General features: G+C 50.6%; 1 protein-coding gene across 5 annotated transcripts in view; it reads right to left on the bottom strand.

Moving 5' to 3' along the window:
• Positions 1 to 14,211, bottom strand: part of Csmd2 (CUB and Sushi multiple domains 2) — a 547,650-nt gene that overhangs the window by 267,382 nt on the left and 266,057 nt on the right. For all 5 annotated transcript variants that reach the window (XM_075945152.1, XM_075945154.1, XM_075945155.1 and 2 more), the window contains exon 6: positions 8,229 to 8,341. In XM_075945152.1, the coding sequence (XP_075801267.1) occupies positions 8,229 to 8,341 (113 nt within the window). The remainder of the gene's footprint in view (positions 1 to 8,228; positions 8,342 to 14,211) is intronic.

The raw sequence follows: 14,211 nt of genomic DNA, 5'->3' as shown, positions 1-14,211 counted from the left end.
GAGAGGTGGGTTTCACTGGAGGAAGTGGGTCCCTGAGGGCATGCCTTTGAGGGGTGCAGCTTGGCCTTGGCCCCGTGACTGTTCTCTTCTTCCCGGTTACTTGAGGCTGCTGCTCCACCACCCACTCCCAGCATGCCTCAGTCCCCAACTGATGGAGTCAGTGGCCTTTGAACCAAAACAAACCTTCCCTTTAAGTTGTTCCTCTTGGGTGTTTGTCTAACACAGTCAGAAATGTGGATTTAGGTAATATTTATATTACCAGGGACATCAGCATCAAAGAGCCACCTTCACAGGCTGGGTGGGGCCTCAGCTTCGAGGATCCCAGGGATACAGCCACATATAGGTTTTGCATATAGCAAAGCAGCCTGCCCAGGTAGGCGGACCATGGCACACCAGGGGAAATTAGCCACAAAGTGAACTCACTGATGAACTAACTCAGAAGATCCAAGTGGACCAGGGTGCCAAGGGGGAGTGCCCAAGCACAGAGCAGGGGTCCCTATGGAGCCCCCAAGAGCATGACTGCAGGACCAGTCAGAAAGGAGGGTCGGTGAATAGTTGGGAAAGTCAGTAAGAATCTTGGGAATTTCTGGAGTACGTTCATTCACATGGCCCATACATTCATCCATTAGTGGGCGTGCCCGTAAGTATTGTGCAACTGGGGTTGCCTTCAGGCACTAGTTGCTAGAAAGAGGGAGGGTCTTACCTAGGAGGCTGGGGAGATGGCTCAGTGGTTAGACTGCTTACTGTCCAAGCAAGTTCAGATTCCAGAGCCCATATAAATACCAGGGGTATTATGTTGCCTCACCTAAATTCTAGCTCTAGAAAACAGAGACGGGATCCTCAGAGCAAGCTGGCTAGCCAGACTGGAAATATCAGTGAATCTGGGTTTGATTGAGAAAGCCTGTCTTCATGAAGAATGCAGAGGAGTAAATGATGAAGGAAGACTTCAGGCAACAACCTTAGACCTCCAAAAGCACACATCCACAAGTGTGTGTTCACACACATACATACACACGTGAACACGCATGTAAATACTTTACACAGAGACACATGAAAAGAAGGAAAAAACAAGAAAGATTCTGCGATCATCAATGAAGTAAAGAAAAGGTGCAGCCTGGTGCTGCCTTGGTGTTTCTCAGCACACTCAAATGTATACCCCTCGGTGCACATAAGCATATAGGTGTCATCTATGCGTATTCGGTCATTCATGTCTGCAACCAGAACTCTCATGAGCATATATGTGAGCCTGTGGCTAAAAATATTCACACAGAGAATGCAAGTCACACTTGGATATGTGCTTTCTCACTGTAGGTGCAGAGTCAGGACTCCCGAGAGCAACATGCCAGCTCAAACCAGTTGATGGAAATCCTAATAGGGACATCCGTCTCCTCCGAATGAGAAGGACTGCCAGGCTGCCTGCTTATCCCTTCCGTCCTGGCTAACTATACAAGACCTTTCCCTGCTGTCATAAAGGTTAGCGGAACTCATGGCATGCGGTGAGCAGGAGGAAGCTGGTGGTACAAACAGCTCTCTGGTTTGAAGTTCAAGTTATCAGACTGAGCTAACAGGAGACAAGGGTGTCTTCTCAAAGTGGGACACCTGTCCTCTCCCCATAGCTCTGGGAGTGCAGACATAGACAGGGCCTGTGTCTGTGGATTCAGACTCAACATCCTCGGCCTGTAGCTGGCTGTCCTGTTGGCAAAGTCAATCCTAAGTCCCTTGTGATCACTCATCCCCAGAGCATTTGCTCACCCTCAGAAAGTTTCTCCAACCCTTCTTGCGAGGATCTCGGCTGCTCCTGTTTAGTCTTACCCTCTCTTGCTTAGATTTTGTTTTGCTCCCTTGAGTTCATTTCTTGAAAGCTGTATAGGGTAGTAGTTTGAAAACTGAATTCTGATCTCCTCTTTTGGGGACATAAGAAGGATGCATGCACATCCTGCATCTCACTTCCTTCACAGATGCTGCACCGCTGCTGCTGCTGAGGACCAGCCTCGCTGCTCCATCACCCGATGGAGCCTGGTCAACCACTCTCATCCTTTGCTCGCATTCAGAACACTAGCGACAAGTTGGACAGATGCCCGAGGCCGAAGGCTCTAGGATGTAGACCTAGCAGTTGCTGGAGCCACCTCATGGAACCAATGGGAAGAATGGTGATTCCTGAAGGCAGCTAGCATTGTCTCTAGGCCAAAGGACTCATAGGACGAATCCACACTATAAGCGCCAGGCTTGATGAGGAAGGGGCTGGATAGAATATTACCAGCTACTGCACTGCCATGCAGAGTTGGATGGAAGGGTCAGGGCAGAGGTGGACTTCTGATAGAGACCAGGCCAGGTGTCATGGTACATGTCAAGACCGTATTTAAAGAACTTAAGATTCAACCTAACCCAGGACATTCCCCCAAAGAGAGGATTCATGTCTCATCACAACGTCTGCAAACACAGATAGGGAATTTAGTGGCATCATTTCTGACGTCAACCCCCAAAGGTTGGCAGGGTACCAGCATAGCAAAGGACAGAGAAATATTGAGTGATCAGTTAGAAAATGAAGGCACAGAAGACTAGACACCAACTCCCGTGCTGCACACAGCACATCTAAATGCAGAGAAGTAAGTCTTTGCATGCCTAGGTTTCCAGGGCCCAGGGCATTGGACTCTCCTGAAACTGACAAAGACCATCAAATGTCTGTGGGCATACTGCCAGAAATCACTTGGGTACAATTTAGCTTGAAGGTTCAGCAACCCATACTCAGGTCAGACATGCGCTGCCATGGCCCACAGGCCACACAAAGCAGACAGCAGCTATGAACATGGGCCAAGAAAAATAACAAGCTTACTTGAGACATGACGAGATATTTTTTGTGATGAGTTTTGTAACTTGGTTACGTGTCAAAAGACTGGACGTGCCTGCTGGGCTCTGATGGCACAGAGGTCATTAGCAAAGCCATTGAGATCGATGGCTTGGTGTTTGGAAAGGAGGGCACGGCCCTGATTCATGAAGGACTTAGAAAACGTGGAAGAGGCTCTGGGGACAGAAGATGGTGGCATGTTCTTACACAGAAAAGGTGACGAGGCAAACCCGAATGGAAACATTTGTGTAGCATTGAGGTTCTGCTACTAATATCCTGTGGCAAAGGAAAACTAAGGGGACGTCTGGCAGAATGTCAGCGCAGTAGCTGCGCCGAAGGCTGATCGTGACATGGAAGGAGACAGAAAGAAGTGGACACAGGTAGGCTGAGGGGTTCAGGATATGCCAATGGGGAATGCACTATCAGGGTGCCCTGGTGTCCTTGGAGTCACTGTCCCAGTTAATGAAGAACAAGCGACTGCGTAGAAATAATGCAGAGAGGAACCCGAGTCCTGGCACCGACCGCTGCCGAGAAGCCGACTGTTGAAGGATCACTGATAATTGAGAAAATTATGCAAAGCTCCTCAGAGCTGGCTGCGCGTGATGCTTGGAGGCGTTTCAAATCTGACGGAAAGTCTCATGGTGGCCCAGCTGAGGTTCGGAGGAATGCATTAGTGGACGCTGTTAGTGCGACCTCTTGGTTAACCACCGAACAGTGTGTGACTACTAGAATTTCGGAAGGGAAGGAGACCCCTGCTCTTTGCATTGTAGAGGGCATGGTGTGTGTGTGTATGTCTCTGTGTGTGTGCGCACGAGTGCGCCACACACACCGTCTCTGAGCCACCAGGGTTCACATGGAAAGACAGGCAAAGGGAGGGGCAGTGGAGTGCAGGCTGGGATGTGGTTGCAGGATGAACAGGCATCAGACAGTGATCACTGGGTGAGAGCTGAAGATAAAGGATTCATGCGTGAAAAGGGGGATGCCCCCCCTTGTCTCTTCTACTGCACAAGAAGTCCAAACAGGAATTTAAGAGGTTGGGTGGGCGTATGGCTGAAGGCTCGCTTTCCTGAGCACCCACCATGTGCCAGGGCCACCTTTCACTTCCCGTAGTCCTTATGGGGCGAACCACATTTCCTGTCTCCAGAGGAGAGGGACTGTAATGGATGCTAGGCCATCACATGTGTGACGGAAGATGAGTGTTGCCATGATATGAACGTGGAATGTCTCCCAGGGGAACATGGGCTTGAACACTTGGTCCCTGGTTGGAAGAACTGTTTTAGGGGCTTGAGGAACCTTTGGGAGGTGGGGTTCAGTTGGAAGAAGAGGTTTCTCTCACCCAGCCCTCTCATGTCCATGCTCCGGTTGGCATACTTGCCTGGGATGGGCAAACGCATTCTGGGAAGGGGCTGCCTAATCACGGACATGGGTTTTGAAGGCCACCCTCCTTGGCTAGGAGCAGTCTGTTCTCTGAGAACAGGACCAGGTGTGAAAGAATATGATTGCAAATATGCTTCAGGGAACCCGTCTTCATGGAGGCCGAAATCTGGGTTTCATGTGTCATGAAATATTACGTGTGTGCGTGCGCATCTGTAAGAGCACAGTTCATGTTTGTGCTCATACATGCATGTTTTGGGGTGTGTGCACCCATGCACTGACCAGAGGAGGCTGTCTGTCGGGTGTTCTGCTCGAGATTTCTCTTATTGCCTTGAGACAGGGTCTCTCACTGCACCTCAAGCTAGGCTGGCAACAGGCAAGCCGCGGAGATCCTCCCGTCTCTGCCCCATTGGGAGCTGAGGTTACAGGCCCTGCCTGGGTTTTTACAAGGTGCTGAGGATTTGAACCCAGGTTCTCACGCTTGCATGGCCAAGTGCTCTTGCCCACTGAGCCATCTCCCCAGCCTCATTTCACTGTGTTATTTTCCCCTTTCCTTTCAGCTGTCTCAAAGCACAGAACCCATCGTTAGGTTAGGGGTCTTTCACAAGCAGGGCGGGCTGGACTGGGGCTGCCATGGAGGGAAACACAAATGGCCGCAGTGCCTTCCATGTGCAGGTGCAGACTGTCTGGGCATTCTCTACCCAGAATGCTCTGTCCTACTGCGTATCAGCCATCTGTGTGAGAACCATCTTATCTCACTACCTCTTTCTTTTCATTGGTTTTGTCTTGTTTTTGTTGGTTTTCTACCCCATTATAAGTCCCTCCAGCAAAAAGAACTCTCCCATTATATCGAATCTGAGAGTTTTTAATTGGACCCAACTCTGGCTTTCCTCACACTGTAGCGAAGGTACAGGTTCCCCTCTGTGCCTGTCTTTAAACTCTTCTCTCAGCAGCGGAGCTGAACCTCAGACACTCCTCCTCCTGTGCCAGCACATAGTGACGTCACACAGGGAACACTGTGAACTACAGACAGGAAGGTCACTCCTGTTCTGGTGGCCAGTTAGAGCTGAGACTGGTTAGGGCTCAGACCTTCTGACACCAAGGTAGTATCTGGAATTGTGCCTGGTCACGAACACAACTAAACTCTTTTATGATTATTATCATTGTAATTGTTGCTGTATGTATGGATGTGGGTGTGTGTATTTGCATGTATTTGTGCAAATGTGTGCATAAGTGTGGAAGACAGACACTCATGACAAATGTCTTCCTCCACCTTATTCTTTAATGACTGAGGTAGGGTCTATCACATGAACCCAGGGCTTGCCAGTTTGGTCAGCTAGCCTGCTTGCTCAGAGGACCTGCTGTTTCTACCACTTAAGCACTTGGGAAACGGATGTGCTGACATGCTCACTTGACACTTGTGTGAGTTCTGAATTCCACTCTTACACTTGTATAGCAAGTACTTTATCCACTGATTGTCTCCCAGCCTCATCACCACCACCAACTCTATCATAATCACCATCATTTCTATCATCATCATCATCACTACCAGCTCTACCACCATCATCATCATTATTATCATCATCATCATCACCACCTCCATCATCACAACTATCATCATCATCATCACATCACCACGTCCACCTCCATCATCATCATCTCCATCATCATCATCATCACCTCTATCATTGTCACCACCAACTCCACCAGCAGCATCATCATAATCATCACCTCTATCATCATCATCACCATCATTATCACCCCCACCTCTACCACCACCATCCTTATCATCATCACCACCACCTCCATCATCATCACCACATCCATCATCATCATCATAATCAACACCTCCACCATCATCATCACCATCATCACCCCCACCACCTCCATCGTCACCATCAACCCTATCATCATCATTAGAAACAGGGCTCCGGGGTCACTAAGCAATCCATATCTGTACGGAGTCTCCCTGGGCTGGGATGCAATAAATGAAATCTTGGGCCTGTGGTATACCAATCCTGGGTCATGCCTTGTGTGCTTATAAAAACGGAACTGCCAATGCATCTGCTTCATGCAAACATGTTTAGAATAGAACAGAGTCACGGGGGACCAAGTACTCATGACCTTGGCAGCCCTGAGACACAGCAGCACAAAAATCCCATGTGGAAGCATGAGGGGACACAAACTGGAGGGCCTCAGAAAGTTTCAGAAGGACATGCCTGAAACAGAACTTCTTAGATTGTGAGCCATTCTCCACTTCAGACTTGTGAAATTAAGTCAGAGTTTGTGGCTAGCATTACAAAGTGGAAGAGCAAAGCTCAGGGTACCTCATACCCAGGCCAAACACCCCGGGGGGTGACAGTTTGTTCTATAATGCATGAGCACTGTAGGCTGTGATTGGAAAAATGCACGTGTACACACACACACACACACACACACACACACACACACACACACACACACACACACATGTTTATGGCAGGGTATGATACACTCAACAAAAGTTTCAAAGTCACTGACCAGAAAGGCATAGAGAGACAGCTACACACAAAGCCTGCGATTTTATGGATCAACTCATAAAGGCTTTGTAGGCGAATCCCAGTTTCACCATGCAGGTGGGGGCTGTTGTGCTCTTGGGCTGGTGGCACTGCTTATCTGAGCCTCTGCTGAAGGGATTAAGAGCTGAAGGCTGCCTTGCATGGGGCCCAGCACACAGTAGGTATGCAAGAGCCACAGAGGAGGTATGCAGTGAGGGGAAGACCTAGAAACTGCCCACACACGGTAGCTAGGGAGCAGGCATGCAGCAGGGATGTAATCAGATGACCCCGAGACTGCCTGGCGCACCTGCTGCTCTGGCCTGCCACTGCGCTTTCACCTGACATTGAGAGCCTAGGGAACTTCAACTATCAGGCACACCCAGCACTTACGCGGGAGAAGGCGCACTCTTAAGCGCTGCTTTTTCTCTTTTGGAGAACATGACAGGAAGGTGCAGGTGGCTGCCTCTGTCACTCAGGAGCAAGATCTCAAGGGTGGGATATACTATCTCCAGGAATTCTGGGCTCCCAATGCCTTCAGGCCCAGTGGGTTTCCGGTTTGTTATTTTTGTGTTTTCACATTTTTTAAGTCTCCTTTAGTGTAGGCAGAGGGAATGAGGCCACTCATGAAGCCCAGATATGATGATATGGTTCCAACACCTGCAGCTTTGACCCTAGACTCCAGGTATCTATCAGTTTTGATACTGTCCAAACTACAGGCAAGGTTTTGAGGCATGCCTGGGACCCTACCATGCATCCACTGCAGGTCTCGCTCTCCCTCACGGATGGAGGGTAGCCCCTTTCTGGGTTAGCCCACTCCTCTTTTTAGAGGTGGCTCCTGGGGTCCAGAAGCCTTCCTTATTGGAGCCTAAACGTCCTTACCTACGTTTCCACGTGCTGCTCCTGCTCCGAGTTCTCGCCTATATGGGAGGTGGGAAGAAGCAGGGGTCATCCCTAGAGGGATTCTGTCTCTGATTGCAAAGAGCTGTGCTCTAGACAGAATGAGAAGAAAGGAGTTGTGGGGAGCCTCCCGACTGTAGGGAGATCAGCTAACAGCTGCTGAGAAAACACAGGGCTCTGGCTTAGAAAAGTGGTGGGGAGGGTAGCGGGGAAACTAGCATCTCTCACTATGGAAGGGATGTGTAGCCAGCATCTACTCAGCACAGCAAAGGAGGTGCCTGCCACGTTCCTCACACTGGGCCTGACTCAGTGCTAATCGTGATGATGGCCCTGGCCTAAAGGGCGGCAGTCAGGCCTATAGCACCTAGAACTACCACTACTATGGCGGGCTTCAGGCTACCTGGGCAGGTGCAGAGATGTAATTGTGGAGACCTCTGGGTCCACAAATGTCACGGACCCAAGTCACCGCCACCCGAAGTAACATGTGTTCGAGTGTGTGGGACCGAGGCCCCTAAGGTCACTTCCGTGACTTCTGCCACTGCTCTCAGTGGATGCCCCAGTTGCGCTGTGCTTACCTTGGTACTGGGCGCTGAAGCCACGCTGCCGGTGGTTGCCATCTGATGTGAAATGCAGCCGCAGCCAGTTCTTGCTGCTGATGACAGGGGCTGGGAGACTGGCTCCGGTAAACCTGGGTGGAGAGGACACAGAGAGGTCAGGAGCAAAAGAGGACATCAAGGGGTCTACCCACCATCTGTACCCCACTCTAGCAGCCAGGGGTCTGTGTGGCTAGAGACATTTCCAGGCAAGTTACTCCCTTCATCCCTGATTCCCCTAATCCATCAGATCCTCTGGGCCTGAGACCACCCCAGGAGATGAGAAGCCAAGTTGAGTATCCTCTACGCACAATCCCATTGGCATACACTGCCTTTCCTACTGTCTGGGTCTTTGCTCTCTTCTGTCTGGGGACCGTGTCCCCTGTTTCCCTTCCTCCTGCGCTATATTGTCACTTCGCAGGACACTAGAAGTCCCTGAAATACCCCAGGCCCAGGAAACTTCCTAAGCTTCTGGACTTGAAAGCGACATAGGTCTTGGCTTAAGCTCAGACCGAGGCTTCCCTACTGGGACCTTGTACCTGGCCCCAGACCTTTCTAAGTGAGAAGCCCAGCCCCCATGTCCATGGGGCTAAGCGAGCAAATGTCTGGGTACTAAGGCTAGCCCAGAGCCTGGCATATCCCAGCCCGCCCACAGCAACTCCTTCCCTACCCTATAATAACAGAACCCAATTCCAGTTATAATTCTGCCATGTCTCCCGAAGATCACCCCTCAATGAGGGGCTGAGTAGGGAATCATCCGGGTCTATAGGAGATCAGTTAGCTGCACTGTACAACCTCAAGAAAATCACTTAAACCCTCGAAGACTCTGTGACCTCATCTATGGAACAGGGTTGCTGAGATCCCCTTCTCAGGGCTTCAGGGACTCCACAAGATGATACCCGGCAAAAGCCAGCAGACACTTGGTACAAAGCAGGCGTGTTAGGGTCCCAGTCTGAGAAAGATTCCTTGTTGAAGTGATAGCGGGCAGTGGAGAAGCCAGTAAGAAGGGAGTAGCTCTGGAAGCTGGTACTATGGGATGGGGTGGAATGGGGGTGGGGCACAGGGAGTCCAGAGAGGGGAGCTCATTACCACCCCCTCCTGGAGCAGAGGAAACACAGGAAACACCCCTGACCATAGGGTTGTCTGGTAAAAGCCATTCTCTGCCCAGATCTTTGCCTGGTTTCTGAAAACCTCAACAGCAAAGAGCAAGAAAGGGCCAACCAGAACACACTCTAGGCTCTTCTGAGTCCCTGCTGAGGCTCCTATTGATCCAGCCAATTGGAAACTTGATGCTTGCCCACAGGTGAGTCTCCCAGACAGAGGGGAAGGAGGAGAAGGCAAGGAGGGGGGGACGTGGAGGGGCAGACAATAGAGAGCCAACAGGGTGGCTTTCCATAAATATACATTACACAAAAGATTGAACCAAGGAGCCTGATACCCCTCTGAACTGAATTTTTACTATCAGGAAAATGCTGACGCACACAAAACTCTAGGAATATAACCCATAGTGCTTGGGCAAGAACTATTATAGAAACCAATTACAGTATTTCACCAGATCCCATTTAAAATAGTTTATTACATGGTGAGTCATTTAAGTTTCCGAAGGAGCCTCAATTGGTACCGTGGGCTCCCCCACCCTAGGCCAAATTCAATTCGAGCTCAGTGACAGAGTTTGGGGACTATTTACATAGGGAAGCAGAATTAGGCGAAATTCACCTGAATCATTTAGACCCTATGGCTGCTTCTTAAAAAAAAGGCAAGGAGGGGTTGTCTAGCAGTCCAGAGTATAACTGGAAGTTGGGGCAGGGAACTTCCCAGCTTAGGGGTGAAGTGGGGAGTGATGCTTGGCTTCCTATGTATGGCTAGCGTGTGGTTACCTGGAGATTTCCAGCTGCCCCATCTCTTCCCAGACTGCAAGGCTCTCCTCTTTCTCCTCTCTCTCTCCTTTCCTTTCTCCTCCTCCTCCTCCTCTCCTCCTCCTTCTCTCTTTCTTCCTCTCCTCTTCTCTCTCTTCTTTCTCTCCTCTCTCTTCTCTCTTTCTCCCTCTTCTCCCCCCCCCCCGGCTCTGCTCCCTGTCTTTCCAAGCCTACATGTTGAGCATGCGAGGGTGTCTTTGGCCCTTTCGCAGAACTGAGGGCTTCTGTAGCGGGATCCTCGTCAGACTACTGTGGAGAGGTGAGGCCAGGATGGGCGCAAAGCTTTTAAGAGAACTAACTACAATGGCTCTCTCCAAGAGTCTCAGCCCCCCCCCCCCCGAGGTTGAGTCAGGAGGATTGTTGAGAGTTTGAGGCCAGTCTGTGCTGCTCAGCAAGAGAACCTGCTTGCCAAAAAGCAAAACCAACAAACAATTCCTTTCCACACCAGTAAGTACAAAGATATCGGTAAACTTGCAGGCTGAGGTCATACTGAACCAGAAGAGTGGAGACTTAGGGGACTCAGGTGGTAAAGAGAGAGTGGTGTGGGCAGATCTGGACCATGGAGAGTGAGTATTAGACAGTATAGGCCATGAGTGAGCATCATGAGTAAGGTCTGTGGATGCGGACCGTGAACGCGGAGAGCACAGTGCGGTCTCACTCGCTGGCACTCTGGGAAAGATGGGTTCTCAGTGAGAGGAAGTGGACCTGTGGTAGCCAGAGCTGAGTTGGGAGCTGTCAGTGGATCCTGTCTGTCTAAGAAGGAGGGAAAGGGTTTGGATCTAGACTTGGTTAACTGCGTGGAAAGGATCTAGGCTCCATTAACTGTGTGGAAAGGCCACTTTTACCAGCAATCCAACAAACTGTGCACTCATGACCGGAGTATGATTTTGGGTAAACGACCCCTAGCCGCGTTTATTAAAAAGGATACAAAGCAAAACCCCCCATGGCTCCCGTCCTTAAAGTCCTTAGGTTGGACTTCCATGGCCTCCAGGAAAGCCCCCCTTCCCTGCTTCCACCTCCACCTCTTGTTTCTTATGCTCTAAACATGGACTGCTTGCTGTGAAAACCGCCCAGGCCTATTTCTGCCTAGGGCCTTTGCACTTGACCGGCTCCCTCTGCCTGTCCTGCTGGCTTTCCCTCTTCTCTCTCACACACCCTCCAGGCAGATGTCACATTCTCAGGGGAGCCTTCCCTTTGCTGGCCTGTCTCCTGCCTGCCTTTCAGCTCGAGCATGTGTGTGCATGCGTGTGTGCGCGCACACACATACACACCCCTTTGCACACACACATGGACACAGCGCTCTTCCTAGCCAAGCAGGAGAGCTTTGTAGGTTGGAAGTAACACTGTTCTCTGAGTGTCTCCACCCTCACATCTGTGCTCTTTATATTGTTTCCCACTGGGCCACCTGACTACACAGAGATGTTAAGAAATGCATTCAACGCCACACAGCATTGAGAGGCAGAGGTGAGATCTGGGCACTCAGCCAGAGAGCCACTGTCACATACAACCGTGGAACAGCCTAGGCAGAATTCCACCCTATGTCTTCCTTCCTTTCCTCCTACCCGCCAGGATTCTCTTTAATTTTGCTCCCTCTCAGAATCGTAATTAAAGGAGAGAAACACAAAAGGAGAGGTTCCCCCTTCAAACCTTTCCGACCACATCAACTTCTCTCTGGGTGGCCTGGGGAATTCCAAGCTTGCCCAGTAAACCGCTACTGCAGTACTACATAAAATGTATTTAAGCAATTACACTAGAGTCTTTTTTTTTCTTTTTGGTAAATTGACTTCTGTTAAATGGGGCTTCATTAATGGAATCTGGCTTGGGGAGAATTAAAAAAAAATCACTCCCTTTAATGCCCACAGTTGATTAGGGCGAGAGTGACTTGGAGCCCTTCTGCAGAGTGCGCTCAGCCTTGCTCCTGGCGGCAGGAAGGTGGTTTGTGAAAGCATTTCTTCATGGAAGCTTCTCGTGCAGTCAGGGTGTTGGGGTGCAACGATGAGTCCCCGGGCACTGCTGCCTGTCAGCGGAAACACGGGAGACTGGTTTAAATGCCAGCATCCCTGAAAACTGCCAGTCCTGGGGGACACACGCGTATATCCAGGCACCGGGTACGAAGCACGCAAGGGCACTGTGTGTCATGAGGAGCTGAGCTTCCTGGATTGGGCAGCCCCTGTCTCTGTGAGGTGCATCAGGTGTGAGCACCCATGGCCCCTCACAGGAGCAATGGTTCTGAACCAGTGTAACCTCGTGGGGTTGTGGGGCTCCAGGCCTTTCTGTACCTCAGTCTTCAGTGTCAGCCATCCCTCATTCTCAGGGCGGGCCTGGGAAAAGGCCAGACAGGGGAGGAAGGTACAGCCTTATCTCATCTTTCCCACCACTCTGTCAGGGGGACGGAGGGGACGCTGTGGTACAAGCAAACTAATCCCGGTAAAGTCCCAGAGGAGGGACAGATCCACCAGTTCTAGAACTGAGCCCAAACTCTTATGTGCCCCGCCCCGTGACACCCACTCTGAGTTCCTGCTCTTCACGTGATACTCCCTCTACACAGAGCATCTTCCCGCTGCCCTGCCTGACTCCCTGGCACAATGTCCTATACGCCTGGTCAGTTTGTCCTCTCTGCAGCATGGTCACTGGTCACCGTCCTGTGCCTACTGACTTGTAGTCATCTTTGGTCCTGATGATCTCCCCAGCTGGAGGTCATGCCGCACGTGAGGCAGGATGGGAGCTTCATCTTCGCCTATCTCCAGCCACACTGAGGAACAAATCAATAACAAAGAATGTGGCTGCCAAGCAAGACTCCTGCCTATTTCTGTAGATAGTCTCCCCCCTCTGCTGACTCACAGCCACGCCCATCCGTTCATTTGCATACCGGCCACCACCACTGAGTCTGCTGTGCTATGTCGTGGCCACAGAAAGGGCCTTGCCCTAGGGGCGGGTAGAGTGCTTGCCTAGTGTGTGTGAATCCCCGGGTTCAACACCCCAGACTCCATAAAATGGTTACAGTGGCTATTGGGAGGTGGCCGGGCTGGGGGAGGGGACAAAGATCAGAAGTTAAAGATCATCCTTAGCTACGCAGTGAGGAAGCTTTGCATTGTCATTTACTGCCTGGTCCTTTACAAAGTGCACTCGTTCCCAGCACACAAGCCTCACGGATGACGCCACTAGGAAATGGAAGTTGAACGTCTAAGGAGGGAACCATAAAAGGACAAGCATGTGACTTATACGGTTCAGTACCACGTGTACAACTTAAACATCCATGGAGCTGCCAGTTAGCTTTGCATAGAACTAAGGCCTTTCCCTGACCCCAAGCTTCTGCTCCAGACCCTGTATCTCGTCTAAGTCACAACCATGATGTCATTCACCGGGCGCCCAGACAACAGATGTTTACCAACTGGTACCATGTACCAAGCTCTTGATCTTGATCCGAGTGACCTAACTTTGGGGTGGCTGTGCCCTTCTGATTCTTTCCAGAGACGCCTTCGCAGGGTCGTTCCAGGGAAGTGGATGGAGTTTCCATCTCGGCGACTGTATTCCCTTCCGAACTCGTATCTCATCCTTTTATGTGATGTTTAATTTAAATCGCATAATTACAATAACAAATATGGCTTGCACTGGGAGAGCTGGCAATGGACCCAACCGCTTCTCAGAAAGTGCAAGGCTCAGCTGGAGGAAACCAGAGCATAGAGGGCGGGAGGGCAGGGTAGGAGACGGCTGGCTGGCAGCCACAGGCAGCGGCAAGAAACTCTTGTCAGGGCTGTGGGAACATCAGAAACTTGTATGTGGGGAGGTTCACGTGTGTGTGTGTGTGTGTGTGTGTGTGTGTGTGTGTGTGTGTGTGTGAGAGAGAGAGAGAGAGAGAGAGAGAGAGAGAGAGAGAGAGAGAGAGAGAGAGAGAGAAGCTAACCTTGGGTATTATTCTTTGGAAGCTATCTACCTTGCCTTTTGAAATTCTTTTCTTTCATGGGCCTGGAACTCTCTAGCCAGTGAGCCCTAGGACTCCTCTGGTCTCTGCTTCTCCAGCTTTTAGATCACAGGTGAATATCACCATG

The sequence above is a fragment of the Microtus pennsylvanicus genome, chromosome 13, assembly GCF_037038515.1.
Source record: "Microtus pennsylvanicus isolate mMicPen1 chromosome 13, mMicPen1.hap1, whole genome shotgun sequence".
Taxonomy (NCBI): domain Eukaryota; kingdom Metazoa; phylum Chordata; class Mammalia; order Rodentia; family Cricetidae; genus Microtus; species Microtus pennsylvanicus.
Note: the sequence above shows the minus strand (reverse complement) of the source record. Positions and strands in the feature narration are given on the sequence as shown.